Source organism: Laccaria bicolor, genomic scaffold, assembly GCF_000143565.1.
Source record: "Laccaria bicolor S238N-H82 LACBIscaffold_1 genomic scaffold, whole genome shotgun sequence".
Lineage (NCBI taxonomy): Eukaryota > Fungi > Basidiomycota > Agaricomycetes > Agaricales > Hydnangiaceae > Laccaria > Laccaria bicolor.
The window spans coordinates 2338305-2359177 of record NW_001889872.1 but is presented as its reverse complement, the minus strand read 5'-3'; the positions used below and the strand labels follow the sequence as shown (position 1 = coordinate 2359177).

General features: G+C 46.9%; 6 protein-coding genes across 6 annotated transcripts; 2 read left to right on the top strand and 4 right to left on the bottom strand.

Moving 5' to 3' along the window:
- Window positions 1–860: 860 nt before the first annotated feature.
- LACBIDRAFT_291835 (uncharacterized protein) lies at window positions 861–3812 on the top strand (the record flags this gene model as incomplete). Its single annotated transcript, XM_001874187.1, is given in 12 exon segments — window positions 861–1059; window positions 1079–1200; window positions 1249–1446; window positions 1582–1587; window positions 1633–1738; window positions 1785–1987; window positions 2032–2120; window positions 2176–2291; window positions 2346–2698; window positions 3071–3258; window positions 3316–3519; window positions 3573–3812. 12 exon segments carry the CDS (start codon window positions 861–863, stop codon window positions 3637–3639), a joined length of 1851 nt encoding a protein of 616 aa, XP_001874222.1. The 3' UTR covers window positions 3640–3812.
- A 343-nt stretch (window positions 3813–4155) lies between these two features.
- Window positions 4156–4599, bottom strand: LACBIDRAFT_301603 (uncharacterized protein; the record flags this gene model as incomplete). Its single annotated transcript, XM_001873536.1, has 5 exons — window positions 4156–4212; window positions 4266–4355; window positions 4412–4474; window positions 4524–4540; window positions 4593–4599. 5 exons carry the CDS (start codon window positions 4597–4599, stop codon window positions 4156–4158), a joined length of 234 nt encoding a protein of 77 aa, XP_001873571.1.
- Window positions 4600–13564: 8965 nt separating this feature from the next.
- Window positions 13565–13863, top strand: LACBIDRAFT_301600 (uncharacterized protein; the record flags this gene model as incomplete). The annotated part of the gene is made up of 2 exons (XM_001874186.1): window positions 13565–13792; window positions 13843–13863. 2 exons carry the CDS (start codon window positions 13565–13567, stop codon window positions 13861–13863), a joined length of 249 nt encoding a protein of 82 aa, XP_001874221.1.
- A 1827-nt stretch (window positions 13864–15690) lies between these two features.
- On the bottom strand, window positions 15691–15918 carry LACBIDRAFT_301599 (uncharacterized protein; the record flags this gene model as incomplete). The annotated part of the gene is made up of 2 exons (XM_001873535.1): window positions 15691–15772; window positions 15830–15918. The coding sequence occupies 2 exons, from the start codon at window positions 15916–15918 to the stop codon at window positions 15691–15693; spliced, it is 171 nt and encodes a 56-aa protein (XP_001873570.1).
- Window positions 15919–17572: 1654 nt separating this feature from the next.
- LACBIDRAFT_301598 (uncharacterized protein) lies at window positions 17573–17854 on the bottom strand (the record flags this gene model as incomplete). Its single annotated transcript, XM_001873534.1, has 1 exon — window positions 17573–17854. The coding sequence occupies one exon, from the start codon at window positions 17852–17854 to the stop codon at window positions 17573–17575; it is 282 nt and encodes a 93-aa protein (XP_001873569.1).
- A 1638-nt stretch (window positions 17855–19492) lies between these two features.
- On the bottom strand, window positions 19493–20692 carry LACBIDRAFT_321139 (uncharacterized protein; the record flags this gene model as incomplete). Its single annotated transcript, XM_001873533.1, has 7 exons — window positions 19493–19562; window positions 19754–19994; window positions 20060–20180; window positions 20234–20330; window positions 20419–20468; window positions 20491–20632; window positions 20685–20692. The coding sequence occupies 7 exons, from the start codon at window positions 20690–20692 to the stop codon at window positions 19493–19495; spliced, it is 729 nt and encodes a 242-aa protein (XP_001873568.1).
- Between the last annotated feature and the right edge of the window lie 181 nt (window positions 20693–20873).

Here is a 20873-nt window from a genome sequence, read left to right as displayed (position 1 = left end):
CCTCTCAGTCTCTTTCGACAAAGACACCCCAATCTCCGCCTACTTCGGTGATATCTTCCTCGATCTCCTCAACAGTTTGCGCCAATTTCTCAAAGGTCAGGTCGATAAAAAGTTGCACTCGCGGAATGCACCACGAGGGTCTCTTATGGCCCCGATGCCGCAATCAGAATTGCACTACGCTGAAGTTCTCGGATACATCGATGTCGCTATCAAAGCTGTGGAGGCCCTCCCGGAAGAAACGACTCAGCCTACGCTGCAACCTCTTACGACCCCTGAAAAGCGAACTTCAACAGGTCCACCTGATGACTCCCCAAGGCCCAAAAGAAAGAAGACTAGGCCCCATAAAGACTCGGCGGGAAAGGAAAACCCATTCGCCTCGACAATTCCCTCCAAGCTGTCCCTTCAATCAACTTTCGAATGATCCGGATTCTGCAACGTTTTTATTTTGGAACATACACATACTCATTGTACACTAGCGTTTCAGCACATATGTAGTCTTCTGTATGCATATTTTTGACATAATTCAACCCGACTTTTCGTCTTGCTCAACCTCAACCATTGAACCGATCTAAATGAGACAAAAATAAAAGCGACAATTCGGAATATTTGCTGATTGGCAAATATATCGTGAACCAAGGTACGACTTCACATATATCGAAGTCTGTCTACGAGAGACTAGCCTGAGATTGGCAACACCTTGAAACCAAACAACTTCGCGTCTCTTGTCATTGACTCAATGTTGATCGAACGTTGATCCGCTGTCATCGTGTCCTGCACGATGGCATCCGTGCGCGCATCATGACTGGGAACAGTCAAGTCTTTCTTTCCACAAACTCTCTTGGGATTGATTGAAAACTCCAATGGACGAACAAGATCTTGCCACCTTGAATCTGGTCAACATTCCCAGCGACTTGCTGGCCGAGCCTTACCAAGATGTTCCATTTGAAGGAGTGGGAGTAGACGACATACTAGAAGGCCGGTCAGATGTGCCCAAGAGGGCGCCATATAGCCCATACTTCCATGGTTCGACAATCTCACTTGTCTTTACGGGCCTGCATTGTTAATCACGCATCTGAAGCAAATTACATGACCGGCTGGATCATGAAGCAGTTAAGATTGAAGAAGCACAGAACACACACAGGATGCGAACAGTTGGATTTGAATAGGTTTTTTATGTTGCCGACTGATGTCCTGTACGGGGTAAGCCTGTTCGTTCCGTGTTCGGACTCTTCCTTACCTTTCGTCCAGATATTTGGGTGGCTACACCCTGTGGATCTGTATCACCTGGTGCAATCTACCAAAACATTCAGAGGCGTGATTCTGAATCAAACATACAGAGGGGTGTGGAAAAGTGCTTTCCGTCTGTACGACGATTTGCCAACTTGCCCCGAAGACGTATCAGAGCCACAATGGTCATCTTTATTATTCGGTCCAGACACTTGTGATGTGAGTAGCCTCCTGCGCCTTAAATTCTGAGCGGGATCCAGCTCATATCAACACTACTGCGCCAACAGATTTGTGGGAATCATGGGGCCCTCGCTGACTTTGCCTTTCGGAAACGGCTATGTTGTGTATGCATAGTTAGTAGTGCGTGGTCTGTGGTTATTTGTGCTTGACCCCTCTTTCCATTAGAATATTCACGTGGTGCATCGACGCGACATGTTGTACATCGTACCAGACGATCCCGACGACAAGCTTTTCATTGTTTGGTCACTGGTTCCAAAATCATTCCGTCACGGTAAGTGAGCCAGTTCTCATGAGATGAGAAGGCTCAATCTAAATAGGAAGCACGACCTATTATACTGACAACCCGGCGCTTGAACACATGGAGGGACGCTATGCTCGATATTTGAGAAAGGATGTCAAGGCAAAAGTCGACGAGGTCAAGCGGTTTCTGGCCGACATCGACGCGGAGGTACCAGGCGCTGCCGAAAACTATCAAACGTTCTTAATTGACACTGCAGAAAAATGTGATGAGAATAACATTGTGCGTACTTTTGTAAACTTTGCAACCATTTCTCATTGGAGTAGAGTGTGCGAAAAGCCAACACATGGGCGCAAGGCGTTTATGTTGAGATTTTCTGTGACCAGGGGCGCTTACAACGGGAATCACTAAAGAGGTAAGCGGCTATGCCCGTTGTAATGATTTTGATATGCTCAGATACCTAAACGCAGATGCCTGACCCGACTTGTGAACACTGGACATGATTTACGTGATACAATTGCTGCTGAACGGCTTGTCCTTTGTGGGTTGTTCAGAGCTAGGCGTATCATACGAGTTACGGGCAAGGGTAAACACCTTACCATGCCATTGCCTTCCAATTTCCAATGATCTATTCTTCCAGTCTACCGTGAAATCAAGCCCGATATTGAATCGATGGTGTACAGAAAGAAAATGAAGAGATTGTCTTGGGAACGTCAAAATGTCGTCAAGTCATATTATACGGAGTATCGCATGACGCTGAAGCCAGAACAGTGGGCATATGTCCCACCTCTTCACCAAATTTCTAGAGACAGTCTATTCAGTGATTTCCTCTCCTCCGATGCTGATCCTATGGCTGAGCTCTCGAGGGAAACCGCGTTAGCTCGTTTTCCTCGGCTTATTTCAGAGTTTATGAACTCACAGATCGCACATCTGGCTTCACTGCTGCCCGAAGAGACTGAACACGTCAGCCCCCCCATGGACTCGCGTGCTCGGGTAAGTCAGGCAACATCCGTTTTCTTTTGCAGGGTATGCTTGGACAGTCAGCTATGTGGTGTGGCACTCTGCGGCTGGACAAACATTTGTCCACACATGAGCAATAGTCGTCCAAGTTATGATAGACTTTGCCATATGAATCTACGGTTTAACTCGGTCGGCTACTCTGCTGTATGTTCTCTCATACGCTGTTTGGAGCTTGATCCCGCGACAACGACACCAGAACATCTTGACCTGATTGATGCCCGCTTTTTCTGTGAAGCATGCCCCATCTCGTCTGTGCGAGGCGTTCGAGGTCGGAAAGCACTTAAGTGGACGGAATGTGTAGGTTTTCTTTGGGGTCCATCATCTCAGCTATTGACAGCTCTATAGATTGCACATGCAACGATAGAATCAGTATACTTTTGGCAGCTTCTTACACCAGAAGCGACACAGTTTGTCAAAGAGCATGAGCCCATCTTTCCCCCTGCCGATGCAACCGCCTGGGGCTGCAACCACTGCCCGGAACACTTTGGAAAGAGTGTTTCCCTTCCATGTGCGAAGTCTCACGTCAAAGAAATGTTAGTTCTTCTCTGATCTTTTGCCCCTCGATCTAAATCAGCATTCCATCGCTGTAGTCACAACATGGAGTGGCCAGTCATTGGCAAAGATGTCATCGCGTACAAGCACCAGTTCCACCCCCAGCCGCGGGGATATGCTTCACGGAAGCCATTCCACTACGCACTGGAACCGCCTTGCCAGTTCATGTGCAAAATGTGTCCGAAGCGACCCGTTTACCAGTTGTGGTCGATGCAGGATTTGATACCACATCTGTGGAACAAGTGAGCACCAGCATTCCTTACCTTTGAGAGTCGCTGGCTGATGTATCCCTTAGGCATCATGTACCCGGGCCCCGTCAACACCACCATTGGGAAAAAATTGAGATTACCGTGGCGCGATGAATGGATTGACACTCAATTACAATTGCAATCAAGTAGTATGGTTTCCGATCCAGCTCTTGACCCTTTTTCCCAGCTAGATTTGACTCTGGCAGCTGCTTGCTGCTTCAAACTTGATCTGTTCCGTTCATGTCCAGTTGCGCAGGTCGATGAATAATATTCATTATTTAAACTGTACGATCCTGTCAACAAGGAGTGAATATGTCAAGAATATGTGGTTGCGTAGACTCAACCACACTGGAAGACTTCTCCTATCCACACGGAGTATACAGTTTCAACGCGATGTTTGGCTACGTGCTAAGCGCTAATAGTAAGGATCAACACAATGCGCACACATGAGGTGAGTCACAACTTTCCAATAACCTCATGTTAGCAATCACAAAGCAATACGATGTAGTCGATACCTACCTTGGATGAATGAACAACACATTTCACCGATGCGTCCATACTATCTCAACGCAACTTCTGATATCTATTGTTGCCGAAAGTTTTGGACATGTACATGTGAGCCAATTCTTTTCAAAGAGCAACATTGACATCCGCTTCGTCGTATAACATGGGATATAAAACGGCTAGCTGACAACGAAGGCATGTGATCACATGCAATATTAACGATAGAAGATCAGTACCTCTTCATCAGCCATGGCTTCATGTTCAGGCTGATCACCGTATGTCCTGTCTAAATCGAAATAGTCGCCTATCATTCTCCGTAACTTTGCCTGAAGAGATAATGGTCGCGTCGGAGTCGAAAAGTGAAGGACATCTGCCCACCTACCTTCCAATCCTCCACCAATGCATCGGTAGTGTTTGGGCCTAATATGTGTTTAATCTCTTCTATCTGCACCGCAGTGTCAGTCCACGCTGTTGAGTCGACGCGTATCACCCACCGTCAACGAAAGCTTGCCTGGAGCCCAGCATCAGGCTAGCACGCTAGACCAAAAGGAAGTGGAACTTACGAGGCATTGCGTACCACGGACGTCGAGAGACGGTGAAGAAGATGAAGAATCGGATTTGCAGCTAATATAAGAGGATAACGCTAACACGTGGACGCGTTCTGGAGCGTGACGTGTGACAAAGGTGCTCTGTGGAGGCTGTGTGCCTTTTGTTTATGTGTTTAATACCAAAGCTGCTGTTCAACAAACAAACGTGTGATGGTGTTTCTAAAACCTAGATACTAAAGTATCCAGGAATAACCACTTAGCGCGCCTGCGGGCGCAAAACCCGATACCCAATCTTCCATCACGTTGGTCACAGCAAGTTCCGTTGCTTACACATTTAGTAGTTTCGAGTCAGCGTGCTGTATAGTATTGTGTGGTGTACATGGTCAGTCACAGCAATCTATTCATTTCGTTGCACAGATTTATTGTGGGAGATACTACATGTTAACAGAGCAGTTTCATTCAGCGGAACGCAGCAGTTTATGAATTTTGGTTTTCACTGTTACCCGAGTCCTGAGTTGTTAAACTTGTGAGGGATGCCAGTGGTAACTCGGAGTGACCGTACTCGCTACTGAGTACTGACTGAATCACGGCCGCAACTAATCTTTTGGACGAATGTATGATTTTTCATTTCCTACTTTGCCACGTGGAACATCTATATACTCTTTGGACATCTATTTACTCCTTGGACATCATTATATCGATTTCTACCTAACTCGTTAACTTAAAAAAAATTTGATAGTGCATGCCACGCAACACCTCTTTCACGAGAAAAGGCCACTTAGTAAGTTTGTACGTGCCGCCAAGAACGACCGTCGTACCAAAAGAACAAGGGCACAGAACAAAAGCTTCTACCTAACTTGTCAACTTAAAAAATATGATGGCGTAAGTATCATTGCCACACAACACCTCTTTCACGAGAAAGGCCTCTGAATAAGTAAAATCCTCAAGGCTGTACACCGCCATCATCGTAAAAGCATTATTGTACGTGCCGCCAAGAACGATCGTCGTACCAAAAGCACAAGGGCACAGAACGAAAGGTTATCGCCAGTGAACCCAAAGAGACGGCAAAAAGAGCCGATGGACAAACAACTGCAAAGGATCCTCAAAAACGCTAAAAATAACGACGACGGGAAGGGCCGAGATGGGGTCACGAGGGGAACAAACAAGTACAACTTTGAAAATATTTTCTTTGAGTGAACCCGAGGGTGTAAGAACCCTCTACTAACGTATCGGGTATTTAAAACGTGAGGTTCTGCAAATGTGGTCAGTGGACGGTGGCCTCGAATTATTATTCTGACCTTGACTTTTGGCCTTCATATATAACTCAGCTTTAACTTGAAGTAATGTAAGTTGTAGCAGTCTACACACATGCTTTCTTGCCATCGCCCGCAAGAGTCTCATCTACCCTGTGCCCAACTCTTACAGTGCCGTTCGCAGGCTCTACCACATCATAGTTGGCTTTTTTTGTTCTGAATCAGATTATCACCGTCGACATAGAACCAGTTGAGAACCAGGCGTTATTCTTGGTGTCTGTGGGATACTGAAGTCCTGGGTTCAAAGAGATCACACTCAATTTAGCCAACCTTCGAAACGCCACACGTAGGTGAAGGACTGATGCACGGTGTGCGCATGTACGTAGTGTTTGGAAGTCCGGTCTCGTGACTGGAAAAAGACTGTAACCAGACCGGACCGAGACCAAAGAACCCTAAGCGAAGTACTTGGCCCTAAATCACAATTCGGGTGTGTGATCTCGCTGGCAGATCACAATCAAACTGTGACTTGGATTAGGGTCTGGAAATCACCAGGCCAAGTCCTCCCGCTGACTTAGCATACTATGTAGATAATTCAATAAATATTATTATTAGTATTCTCCACTCCAAGGTCCTCGTCGTCGTGTCATACGCTCATGAGCGCGCCCTCATTCCGCTTTCCAGACAACGACACCCCTCAGCAGATGGACAACTTCAGCATTGATCCAGCGCTTTTTCCGGAGTCTGCCCATCAAAAATCGGCGTCTGTAGCCGCACCTTCCCAAAGCGTCGCCACAGCCGTTCCCGAAGCAGAAGGTGCGTTGGGCATCAGCGCTCTTTGAACGCGTTCGAACCTTGTTCCTTCCCCTCAGCCCCGCTTTTGCCATCGAGACAGCCTGCCAGTGGACCAGCAAGAACCTCAAAAGGACAAGGCAAGAGCCTTCAATGTGCCGTGGTACATCGTTCAATGGGAGCTCACATCTTGTTTTCATTCAGGCCGGGTTTCAAATGAGAAGAGCACAAAAAAACTCTAGTAAGCACCGCAATGGTTAGTACTGAACGTTTGCTGATTTATTTACTTTCTACAGCTATTCTTTGAATGTCCCTGCTCTAAAGAGCCTATGCCGTGAGCGGAACCTCAAGGTCGGTGGGAAGAAGGGTGAGCTTGTTGAGCGGCTTGAAAAGCATGACCAGCAATGCTTGCCCAAACCCAGGTACGTTGTCTCGGCCTTCTGTGCAGGAGTCAATTCACGCTAACGAAGGATACCAAGCAGTAACGAGAGCCAACAGACAGAAAGAGAGACCCCCAGTCTGTCAGCTGCAGGCGCCGTCGTTGCTGGGATAGACCAAACGGTCGACGTCGCAAAAGCGATGCAAGAGTCCTTCAACCACGGATTCGAGAACGCAGACGACGGTCCGGGTGAAGAGAGCGACGATGAGGATGACCACGGTGACGATGAAGGTGACGATGGGCCACGCGAGGATTCTATGGAGATCGATACGTTGGGTGAGTTCAGTTTCATCCAGCACAACGTCTTGAGTAACATCCCCTTTCATCACAGGCACAGAAAGCTCGAAAGCTTGGGTACGCGCTTTCTGCCTCAAGCTTCTACCTGCCGATCATGACCAGTTTTAGATTGATGCATACATCATGGACACAAGGCGAAAAAGTGGGCAGCAAACAGAGAAGAGCGTGCTCTCTCTGTGGCGGGTATGTTTTTTATCAGTTTTTATGCAAGGGGACATCACTAACGCCTGCACGGCAGCGCTGGGTACCCATAGCGATCGCTGCGGGCACGATCCCTGACCACATCGTCGATGCCAACCACACCATGGAATACCTCAAGTATGCTGCAACAAGGAGCCTCTTTACAACCCGAGGTCACCCAAAGGAGGGCCCGGCACGCTTATCATCGGTCGGTGACCCCTGTCTTTGTTTGAGCCTCATTAACTGACATATTCATGCCATAGTCATCATTGAAAAAGAATATGACCATGCTCGGCCGCGTTCGGCAGCGACAGTGCGACAACGACCCTACCCTGCAAGCACGTCGGCCCACATCTACATCGAGGAGCCAGGATTTTTACAAGGCTCTTATGGTAGAATCCCAACGCTTGCGCCTTGAGTAAGTCAGTTTTCCCCACCTACATATTCCATTTCTCATAACTATACTTTCCAGAGACGAGTTTTTCGACATCAGCGAAAACACGATACTGGACTCACAGCTGCACGCCGTGCACTTCGAGGAGATCACATCTGCTATCTTCACGAAGCTCGATCAACGTGAGTTCCATTACATGTCTTCTCTACCATCGCTAACGACATTATCTCACTAGTCCCATCAGTCATCAAAGCACATTTTAGCTGGACTTGGCAGTGCACCACTCTCAACCGTGGCGATGAGCTCATCAATCTGCTGCTCAGCTGCCTTCAACCCCACTCCCTGCTTGTTCCTAACTATACAACACCTGACGGGCGACACTGCGGTGTCGGTAAATATTATTTTGGTGTACTTTCCCTTTATCATGAGACAAAGGTCTCGAAGCCAGGAGTCTGTAGTTTACTTGTATTGTTGGTTTTATATCTTACTGAGATGAGGATAACAGAAGCAGGAACTGGACTACAACTTCGTGCTGCCACACCACAATCCGCTTCGTTGCTCTGTTGGAGCTCTTGCTATCCTTTTGCATTACATATTTGACCAGGAGAATGTGTGTGAGAAGATTGAGGGTTGGGACTGGTCTTACCCATTGACCTGGCGCAAGGCAAGTCTGCCCTCATCTGAAATCAATGTTGTTCCTTACTAAACCAAACTATCAGGTAAAGCTTATGTTTGGAAAAATAGTGGGGAAGGCCTGTGGTGATGATGCCCTCCGAAAAATGTACACAAAATTCCTTGAATCGACATCCATCAAATCGAAAAAGAAGCTCCACCTCGCCCGCAAGACTATCCCTACCCACCTTGAAGAGATGGGGTACGTCATGACTTATTTGTGTGCCAGCTGCTGCTCATCATTTTTAGTGTTACAATGGATGAAATTGGTGCCATCGGACACTGGGCAAGTACCGTTCAACGTGAGGTTTATTCCGCCAAGATTCCAAAGTCTGTAAGTTTTCTTTAGGCCAATTGTTCCTTGAGGGAAACTCATTTAGTCATTAGGCGGTTACGGCGTTGGCAGGTTTCTACGTTGGGGAGGCTTATCATGTTCCCTGGGCCACTGTTGCTGTTCCCGATGAGCTCCAAACCCAATTGTTCCCTTTTGCGGAGAGGGTACTTGTTGAGCTCAAAGGGAAGGCACGCGTCAACCAGGGCTTGGTCAATTTTGTTGAGCTGTTGCAACAACTTCGCCCTTTCTTCTGGCGGGTGCGTCTACATCTCATCACTCTGTTTAGTTTTTACTGATTCTCACTGTCTCAATCTTTGCTAGGCTAGTGCTGCCATCCACGAAAAGTTTCCTGACTCAGCGCTATTTAGCCGCATGCCAATTTTTAAGTCGTCCCTGGCTTCCGAGTTTATTTCACGATGGCCTCATGCTCGGAAAGAAGTTGAGGCCCACTTCCAAGTAGATACCGAGATTGCAGCGAACTTTAAGGAGGTCGCAACACAGAGCGCCTTCCTCTCCCTTTCAACGTCACAAAGAGAGCTGTCGGAAGCTGTCAAGTCATCCCACTCATTGCTTGAAGTTCTTGCACGTCGAACTGAGCTGCTCTCTCCATCACGTAGTGTAAAAACTCATGTGGCCGTTGTTGGCTCTCGTTCAGCTACCCCCAGCCCAACAGGGCCACATTCCAACTTTTTGTTGCCGCAGCCTCCCTCGATGGAAACTATGGTGGCAAGTGTGGGTACCCCACTCCATGCTGCCACTGCAGCCAGTCCAAGTCAAATCCCACCAACCTCACCACTGCAAAGTGTTATTCTACCACCTCCTGTAGTCGATCCAGAGCTGCTTTCTGTTCACTCCCAGGGAGCTGCGTCACGATATGTGGTGTCTGTGAACCATAAAGGCAGTAAGTATCATGTGCTACGGCTCTCACCTGGTCCCTTGGCGCCGCCCACCCCCTTCGACATCATTCTTCCCCCAGCAGCAGCATTTGTGTCTGACCAGACTACAATGACTGCTTACCCCGACTTTTCTGTGTCATCATGTGGATGGCAGGCTCTGTTCAGTCTGGTTGTCCATCCTGATTTTCTTTGGGATTGTTGGGGCCCAGGCAATTTGGGTGAATTTTCTGATGTCAGCTCTCTCTGGAAGTGCTGGGATGAGGGCACGGCTATTGAGGGAGTTGGTCGCAAGCCTCCATTGCGGATGGTGGAGACTGAATGGGGTTCTCGCAAGGACAAGCGGTCAAACAAGGGACACCATGCTGCATGGCGTCCTCGCCAAAACACCACTGTATGTCTTTTTTCACATTGTTCACCTCTCAACACAACATTAATCTGCCTCTTCAGGCCCGTCAAAAATGGTCTCAATTTCAGTTTTTCATCAGTCGAATAGAGACCTCCATTAGCACTGGGCTTACGGCCTCGCAAGCTGTCCAAGTTCTTGAAGATACACGTCTTACGTTCTCAATGCCGCAGCTTCATCGCAAACTCCAAACAAAGCGGCAGAAGAAGGTAGTGATGGGCACGGGTTACCCGCGGGTGTTTTCACACTTACCTTTACCCTGACCCCACGTGAACCCGTACCCTTTCCATGGGTAAGGGTATTTTGAAGGTAGGGGTGAGGGTTTGCACAGGGTTTGAAGGGTCAGAAACCCACAGCGGGTGGACGCAAGGGTCAGATGAAATTTGAATGTAGTACAAGCTAGTTAGACGTTCTGCAGGACTACCTAATCATATGTAATATAATCCCACCCAACTCTCAACTCATCTTCTTCTCCTACGACATCTGGAAGGCTGGCTGCGGCCTTAATGTCAGCATCACGGACGAGGCCCAACTTGCTCCAAGCCCCAAGACACATCAACGCGCGAGTTGATGCGACGCTCAGTCGATTACGGATGTGAGATAGAACAAGCCGCCCCTTGCTGAAGACACGTTCAACATCGGTAGAGGTGGCTAAACGAGGGTGAGGCCTATGACAAACTGGCATGCAGATTTGACATACCAGGAATAGATAGATAGTTCCGCGCCATCCGAGACAAGCGAGGGTAGACAGCGCGCATTTCAACCCACCAGAGAAGTGCGTCTTTGACCTTCTCAGGTCCCGTGCTCAGGTATTGTGCCAGCTCACTCCGAAGTTCTTCGTTGACAGGCGCCGAACTTGAACAGGACAGCAAGTCGATGAAGATGTTCTCCGATTGGGAAATAGGTGCCTAGGAAACTTCGGTTGAATTATAATGTAGTTAGAATTATATGCGACGTACCGATGCTGCTTCTGGTTCCTCCAAGTCAGGAGACATGCTTGCGTATCCTCTATCAAATTCCTCTTCAACGATCTCACGTGCAGTCACGATCCATTCTTCTTCCCATCCAGCCGATCGGAAATAGTCGAGTTTGCGCTTTGGATCGAGCACTGAGTGGGCGGACATTAGTTGCAAGTCTTGAGAGTATAGAAAGTTGAGCTTACCCATTGCGATACGATATACCTCCGAATAATCTGTCATATTGTAATACTTGTTTAGCAGCCTCTTCCCAATCAGCATGGAAGCCCGGATCGAGGGGAGATATGACATATTGAGTGCACCAGAGGCGAGGTGCTTATCGATGTAGTCCATAGCAGGGATGACCTTTGAGAGGTTCGGTGTTTGAGCAGAGAAAAAGAGCGTCGCCTGCTTGAAGATCTAGAGAAATTTTGAGTAACAAAATGTGAATAAGCGAAGCGACGTACTTTTAAAACACCTGAAAGCTTTTCTGCAATCGTCCACTCCATCTCCGAGAGCTCATATGACCGAAGCTTCATCTCACGGATACCAGTCAATTCGTCAAGTGGCTTGCGGTATAAGAGCGCGAACTCGAGCATGTCGAATGTTGAATTCCATCGTGTAGTGACATCCCGAGGCATCATCCGAAGTGAGAGAGGTTTCTGTTTGGCTGCTATGCTCACCTCTGCATGTTGCTTGAGAATCAAGAACCATTGTGGTAGAATGATCGTTGTCGAATTCTTGACGGCGAAGGCGAGTTTACGGAGCTGGTGATGAAAACAAGTCAAACGTGAATTTAGTGTTTACGCTAGATTGAATCGGAGACTGAATTTACTTTCACCAAGACCAAACGCACTGGCCGTAAGCTCTCGTCGAGTTCTACAACCTCTTCCGCGGACATCTCATCTCGAATATCAGCAAGTCCTTCACTGCTGTCATCTTCCTCGTCATCCTCCACTAAATCATTCCCCATCAGCTCCTCTTCAACTTCAATATCTACAGCAAGATCAGCAAGGGCTTGCGTTGCGGCATCAAGCGCGTCATCTGCTTCAGCCTTTGGAAGGTCGAACTGCTTCAAGATGCTTTTAGTGACGAGGTTAAGGATATGTGTGAAGCACCGAGTGCGGTTTGCTGCGCCAGGAAAGTCGTCCAAGAGGTTGGAAAGCTCGTCGATCATCGTATCGTTTGGTGCGGCATTGTCGCAAGTTATGCTGAGTACCTGCAGAACAGTGAGTCACCGAAACTGATGTTAAACAAATATGAACTGACCTTATCTGAAATTCCAAAATCATCTAGAACTTTAGCAAATGCAGCAGCAAGGTTCAATCCCGAATGCGACTGGGCAACCTCGACAAGATCAAGAAGCATAGAAAATGGAACGCCATTCCGATCGAAGTGGGCAGTAACGGCGATGTATGCCTTGGAATTCGGTGACGTCCAAGCGTCCGTTCCAAAGCTTATCTTACCGTCGTGCTCCTAATACAAGGTAAGTGTCTGTTATGCCATTTTTAAACGCTACTCGTTACTGACCTGAAGCATCTTAGCAATCCTCTTTCGCACCTTCGTAAACACTTCCTTGACATCACGGGAAACAGTTGAACGAGATGGTAAGTAATACTCTGGCCTCCCCGTTTTCATGAGGCAGCGAAATCCTCGGTCCTCAACGATGCTGAATGGGCGCATGCTTTCAGATACCCAGCGAACAATCTCGGCCCTATCAGGTCATTGTCAGAGGATGAATAACTTGAACATGCTATCTCTCTTACCGAGTCTCCGCTTTGGTGTGTTGGCGATGTGAGTACGATACTTTTCCTTTCCCCTTGCGCTCAAATGCTGCCGTGATTGAGCCGTCCTGAAGCCCGCCAAGAGTTTTGCGAGCTGACTCGATGTCAACCTTTGCATCCAAGGCTTTAGCGACAGTGTCTCCTCCCCAGCAAAGGATCGCATGACGTTTGAGGTTACTGCTCGATGTCCGGTCCAACGTATCGAGGTAACGCCGAACAATTCGTTTGTTGGTGCCTTTACCCTTACATACACCTGCTGAGCAGCGGAACTCATGAGCGCGACGGCCTTCGGCATTGTAGGTGATGTCTGGGATTGGGCCAAAGAAAGCGTAGATGGGCGAGGTCCAATCCTCGATGAGACGCGCTGGCAAAATTTGGTGAGTATTCGTCAATGACACTTGAGTTCAATAGAAAACTTACCTAGTTCTGCCTCGGCAGTCTCCCCCTCCTCCTCCTCCTCATCGTCGTCATCGCCGTCATGGTCTTCATCCCCACACTCACTGGAGTCTACAGGGATCAGGCTAGGCAAGTCGTCGAGGTCGTCGTCAACCATCTCAACATCCTCGTCGTCGCTTCCGTCAGCGGCCTCCATGATTCGTGATGCATTCCATGGTAGTGAATTGGAAGGGAGGTCGTCGTCGTCGTCGACCACAAGCTCGACTGATGGCTGTTGCTGTCGGCGCAACACGGCTGCGTCCTCTTCGAGCTTTCGCCGTTTAACAGCAGCAGGGTCGACATTGTCGGTGGAGGCAAGGCTGGCAGCGAGGAAGCGTTTGCGAACGCCGAGAGGACGTTGCTCAGGAATTGGTTTACTATGGGTAGGTGCCATTTCTTAGATAAATGCTCATAACTTACCTGATATTTATAGGACTTCGGCTACTTACTCTGAAAACTAGGTTGGGCCAGGCTCCTCGCGATGGAAGAAAAGGATGGTTTTGCGTGTTAAAAGGCCGGCAGAATGTATTGTGGAGCAGTGAAATATGTAGATATCGTGTTTATAATGTCGGACAAGCATTTGCTGCTCCACAAGAGTCAAATTTCAGTATATAGTCTACCGGATCTGTACATGAATGGTTACGAAGCTAAGTCGAGGCGACGCCCCCATCTTTTCTCAATTCAACTTGCCTTCAAGCCGATGCTCCCATCTTTTTCTCAATTCAACTTGCCTTCAAGCCGACGCCCCCATCTTTTCTCAATTCAACTTGCCTTCAAGCCGATGCTCCCATCTTTTTCTCAATTCAACTTGCCTTCAAGCCGACGCCCCCATCTTTTCTCAATTCAACTTGCCTCTCAACATGTGATTTTGAGACCTGTTCATGTTGTTTGGACATGCTAAATCCTAAGCTCTACCCTTTCGGAATTAGGCGGGTAACCCTAACCCGTGGTGAGGGTTAGGGTTTGGCTGAGGGTTCAATGTTGCTACCTCTACCCTCACCCACTGTACCCTTACCCACGTACCCCTAAGGGTTCCCATACCCTTGCACATCACTAGAAGAAGGGCAAGGTAGGTGGCCCTTGCCCTGAGTCTAGTGCTCCCTCCTCTGGGGATGTCATCATGGCCACTTAAGAATTAATCATGCTTTCGTTGTATCATTAACTTTTTTTCTTTGTCTTTTCTTTTTATTTCTTCATTTTTTTTGTTGAGCCTCTCATCCACTGTAGCATACAAATATCTTCAAGAATAATCTCTATTGCGTCGTCTTATAATCGTTCCCAGTTACTTGGTCATACACACATACTGTACTCAGCCACATTAGTAATATGTACCATACTTCTCTACAAAACCGAATGCTAAAGTTGAACAAGGGTGTGCCAAATTTCATTAATTTGGCAGATCACTCCTGAAGCAATTCCTGTTAAATTGAGCCCAAAAACATAGAATACGAGTAAGAACTTCTGTGTGAGCCGCAATTTCCAGCAAGAGACCTTATTTCCCCACTGCAGAACCAAACACTGAACTTGAACGGTTGGGCGCCATATTTCACAAACTCGGGGGGTTGTTCCTGTAGCAATTTCGGTCAAGTAGAGCCCAACAACGTAAAAATCGAGCAAGAACTTACCTGTAAGCCTCAATTTAGGATAAGAGACCTCATTGCTCTGCAGAACCGAACATCGACTTTGAATGGTGAGGCGATACGTTTCGCAAACTCGGGAGGTTGTTCCTGAAGCAATTCCGGTCAAGTAGAGCCCAAGAACGTAAAAATCGAGAAAGAACTTACCTGTAAGCCTCAATTTCTGGTAATAGACCTCATTGCTTTGCAGAACCGAACGCCGACTTTGAACGGCTAGGCGCTATGTTTCGAAAACTCGGGAGGTTGTTCCTGATGCAATTTAGGTCAAGTAGAGCCCAAGAACGTAAAAATCGAGAAAGAACTTACCTGTAAGCCTCAATTTCTGGTAATAGACCTCATTGCTTTGCAGAACCGAACGCCGACTTTGAACGGCTAGGCGCTATGTTTCGAAAACTCGGGAGGTTGTTCCTGATGCAATTTAGGTCAAGTAGAGCCCAAGAACGTAAAAATCGAGCGAGAACTTACCTGTAAGTCTCAATTTCTGGTAATAGACCTTATTTCTCCGCAAAACCGAACGCCGACTTTGAACGGCTAGGCGCTATGTTTCGAAAACTCGGGAGGTGGTTCCTGGAGCAGTTCCGGTCAAGTAGAGCCTAAGAACGTAAAAATTGATCAAGAACTTACTTTGCTATCTCAATTTCTGCTTATGGGCATGGTTTCACCACAAAACCGAATGCCAAAATTGAACGGATGAGCGTTCCATTTCGTAAACTCGGGAGGCGCTCCCTGTAGTAGTCAGCATCAAGTAAAGCCCAAGATCATAAAATTTGAGCCAGAACTCACAGAGTAAATTTTGTAGGTCTTCCGGGAGGTGGGCTTGCCAAACCTTGATGCTGGAAATAACTTGTGAGCTGAGTGGAACTGAAGTTCATTTATTTAAATAACGAGGCTTCTACCTGGTAATCTATTTTACAAGGTAAGGGAGAGGAGAGCTAAGTATGAGCGGCCGCAACGGAAAGGGTATGAGGCACGAGAGAAAACAGTCAGGGTCCAGGACAAGTGTTGGGTGGGAGGTGTGATTCCAGGACAAGTCAGGTCTCCCACCCGCCAAAAAGTGTGATCCAAACTGTGATTTGGCGGGTCCGTTTTGTGACTTGTCCTGGAAAAAAGTGTGATTTGGCGTGGGACGTGCTGCAAAAAGTGTGATTTGGTGTGATTTGCGGGACAAGTGTTGGCGCGGGCAAGCGTGATCTGGGTGTGATTCGAACTCCGAAATCACAACACTTGGCTTGAGACCGCAAAAGACCGGACCTGCGGTTACGGTCTTTTATTTTTGAGATGTAAAGACCGCAAAAAAACCGGTTAACGTGAACCGGTCTTAACCGGTTTGGACCGGGTTTTTGTAGTCCCTTAAATACCCTTTAAAACGCACCCAAGAACGTATGATTTGGTAAAAAAACGAGAGAGATATGAATTAAAATGTAAATTACTTTTGGGAATAATAGATGTACCAGACTTATTTTATAAAAGTACCAATTCCTAACGGAATTTGACGTTCTTGAGCTCGTTTTGAAGCTAATAGAGATGTTAATAAATTTACCGATTCATAATTTTAAAATATTAGCCTAAAGACCGGTCATAAACTGGTTAAAACCGATGCAGACCGAAACTGGTCTATAGACCGCAAAAAGACCGCAGACCGCGTTTTTTTGTGGTCCGGTCTGGTCTTTTGACTTCTGGGGAAAAGGCAGACCAGTTACGGTTGCAGTTAATGCCCCTGGGCATCAAAAAACCGGACTGAACCGGACTTTCAAACACTACATGTACGTATGTACAGTCAGTAGATCAGAGATCCTATGATCCGTAGGTCCGCCCATGCAAAAATGACACTGGATGGTGGTGTTCACAGCAGTCGGGTATGAGTGTGATATTATAACTGAGTACTGAGGACTCGAGTTCCCATCCAAGAGTTCGTTTAACTTTGAGCAACCTAGGGAGGAAACCGGGTGCATCTGACGCTGGACATTGAATTGCGTATATGCCATCTTCATAGAAACCCTAGAAGAACGTTCCAACACTTCAACTGAACATATCCTGGGCACAATTCCATACGGGTCCAAGAAGGTGCAGAATTTGGATCTGTACTGGTGAAGGGAAAATATGCATGTGTTGTAAAGCAGCTGGAGGATGGGGATATTTGTTGGATACTTGGATCAAGATTCCTTTGGGCACGATAAGAGATGCAGATGAAGGTCACTGACTTCGGTGCCTTTAGATTAGTAGGTAAGGTGTGACGGGCGAAACACCTAGATAGGAATTGAGTTTTGACATTTACATCAGCAAAACGTCCCATGGAACTTTGGGCAACTTTCGCAACTTTGCAAAGTTGTAAAGTTGCGAAAGTTGCAAGAGTTCAACAACTTTGGAAAGTAAGGTACATGAACTTTCAAAGTTGTTGAACTACTTTCCAAAGTTGAAAAACATCTTTCAAAGTTCTTGGACTACTTTACAAAGTTGAAAACATCTTTCAAATACATCTTTCCGTAGCACTTTGGCATCTTTGCTTGCAAACTTTGATCAACTTATTTAGTAACTTTGAATCTCAAGCATGTTATATATCGGAAGAAGGTAATAGTAATGGTATTGATGTTCAGTATCTAATACAGATAATGTATGGTAGACGTAAGTGGATAAAGCCCTAGCTAAATGCTGATTCGGCGACTTCTCGCCTCCATCCATCCAGTCGCCGCTATTCAACCTTCCCGCTACCACTATCCTTGTTTGGCGGTCTGGAGAAGCAATGAGATTGCACGTGGGTATGGTGGCGGTCGTGGTTGCATGAACGTGGTCGTGGAAACACGTCGTCATTGTGGTTCGCTATCATTGTCATGAACACGGTGCGGTCATCTTCGTGATCGTCGTGTCTTGGTTGTGGTAGTGGTAGTTGTGGAGTTCGTCTGGTGGTCTGGGGGAGCAATGAAATTGCACGTCAGTATGCAATACCAAGGAGTCTGTAATGGTGCATACCAATGCTCCATTCTCCCACACTCACAACGAAAGACCGGATCCGCGACAGAAACTATATCAGAGAGAAGTTGAATCAATACCCCATCCGCGAGTGAGATAGAAAAAAAAAGACTTGCGCAAGACGGCTTCATTCCACTAGAGGCATACTACTGCACTCCAAGATCCAGTTGTTGTTGAAGGGAGATATGTTGAGCTGTCCTAGGAAGGCCATGTTTTCAAGGAGAGTCTAAAGGAACAGATAAACGAATGCTTAGTAGATCTATCACCTAAGGGGTTGCCATCTAAGAGCGAGACTTGAAATTCAGGGAGAAGCGGAGGAGTGGATAGAGGCACAGTGGGTGGAGAAACGTGGAGGTAAGACAGGTGGAGAAGAGAGTGAGCAGCGACCAATCAATACAAACGGTACCAGCGAGGATGGCAGGGACAGGTGGGGAAGGAAGAAAGAGCGCGAAAATTTCTCACTTGAACCAAGGTCACGTGAATTCGTGATCACGTCATCCTCCTGAGGGCCGGGCAATTCAACTTGCGCAAAAATGAAAACAGCTTCATCTTGCCATATCATTTTGAGGTATGTTACTCGAGTTGTTCCTCTAATCGCATTTCAAAGACTTACTTTGGCTACTAGATATAACCTTGCTTGCCATCATATTCCGCTCTCTTCTCACTTTCAGTCACTCCACCCTCACAAGCAGTCAGCTCAACACACACGACGATGAGGATTCACAAGTGAATCTGTGACGACTACCTACCACAAACCGAAGTGATACGCGAAGGACGAACAAGACCATGATAACACATACACGAAATCTCAACATTCAAATCTAACACGTAAATTCTGCCGGAAGGACGCGGGTGTGGGGAACGAGCTGATACGCTGGGTCGTGAAGAATGGGAGAAGGTCGTGAATGGTGAGTGCTTGAGTACCTACATTGCTTCGTCCATCCTGCACAATACTAATTGTTTACCCTCAGAAGCAGTCCGTTAGCCGCTGCACGCGTCAACTTCCAAGCTAGGGGCATGCTTAATGCCTCCATATTCAGCCGACATGATGCGCCCGATCCCCAACCTCCCGCACATCTACGCCTCTGCTCTCGCCATTTACTTCACTCCCAGTGACAAGTCTGGCACGCGAGGAATGTTTTAAGAACGTATTTGGGCAGTCGGCTCATGGAGGAAAGGGCCCCCAAGATATCGAAGGCTTCCGCGGGCTGCTCGTCGCACGCAGTGTCCGCTCTTTCCTTTCAATCCGGTATCACGGCATTGCGCTTTCATGCTCATCTGATGGGTGTTTGTGATGGTGCAACACGCCTTCCTCACAACTTTTATTTTAATGATTGTTTAGACTCTTTTCAAGCCTTCTACGTAAATAGTTATATGGATTATCATGCTCATGATATAGCCTTCAGTATTCTAATTTTATAATTTTTAGTCTCTTTTCAAAGTTTGAAACTCCAAAGTGCAAAACATTCATAAAGTAGTTCAAAGAGTAGAAATCAAAGTCAAAGTTGTATTCTTGAAGTGAAAGTTCACGGTAAAGTTGAAATAGTTGCTGAAAGTTGCAAACATCAAAGTCTAAGTTACCAAAGTGTAATTGGACATTTTGCTGATGTACAAAAGCCCGTATAAGCCCTGAATGTTGCCTAGTACTCAGTCGACAACTTCAACAAGATTAATGGCAAAGATAAGTGTGTAGAAATATTCCATGACATCTCAACCTGTCAACCATGCCCATCTACTGACAAAAATCTGGGGCCACAACATCGGCAATATATGCCAGGTTGTGCCCGGCACAAAGTTGAACTTGTGCAACTTCCAGAATTGGACCCAGAGTCCCAGACTACTGCAGCTACGACACCCATCACTACTTTCCACCCTGTCCCACGGACATGAATCATCCCATACAACAGAGCGACCCAAGCAGCAAAGGTAATGAGAAGGCCAAGATATCTAATCGTGACCTTGGTGGCATGTCCTAAGTGGGCTGAAATAATTGTTGAAAGCAAGTTAGAAAGGAAAGAGTAGATGGATCGGCTCTGAGCTACTTACTAAAGAGCTCTATGCGGATATGGTGACCTCGAATCTCATCATCATGATACATTGATTGCCACTGATCTGGTGTGAGCTTATGTCTGTGCCTAAGCTTCTGGAGCTTCCCATCGACTTGGATCTATCGGACATGTAAGTTGTGCTTGAGTTAGATTCTTTTGATGATTTACTTACATAGGCTGACTGTGCAAGCTCTACCCTCTCAATGATGTAATTTTGGTGAGGATGAGCCGGAGAACTTGACTGAATGACAGGGTCATCCGCAGGAATTCTGGACGAAACGTCTTGAAAAAGGAAGAAAAAAACAGGTCTGGGAACAACATCAAAATGACGTCAGGTTTGCTGAGGAAGGTACTCACAGAGGCCTGCTATTCTTAGCGGAATTAAGAGTAGGCGTTTTGTGGGGTTGCTGCGAAGAAGCAGTACTTTACAGTGCCCCTCCCATTCCTGCAGGAATCCGCCGGAATCCACAGGAATCCACAGGAATCCGCAGGAATGGGACCGGAATCTGCAGGAATCCACAGGAATCCGCAGGAATGGGACCAGAATCCACAGGAATCCGCAGGAATGGGACTGGAATAGAAGTAAAATCACAGATACAACATACATTTACACCAATACACACTTCTGCATACTTCTCTCAGTACTTTTTAAGCTGATCAGTTTTCAGTATTAGTTCTGATCAGACCTTGGACAAAGTAAGGAGATATTATGTGACTGAATCTAACTCAGGCCTTCTGCTGACAGCTTAATCTTAGGATTCCTTAAGACATTTATACTTAAAGAGGGAAGATTCATTTAAACTCATTTATTA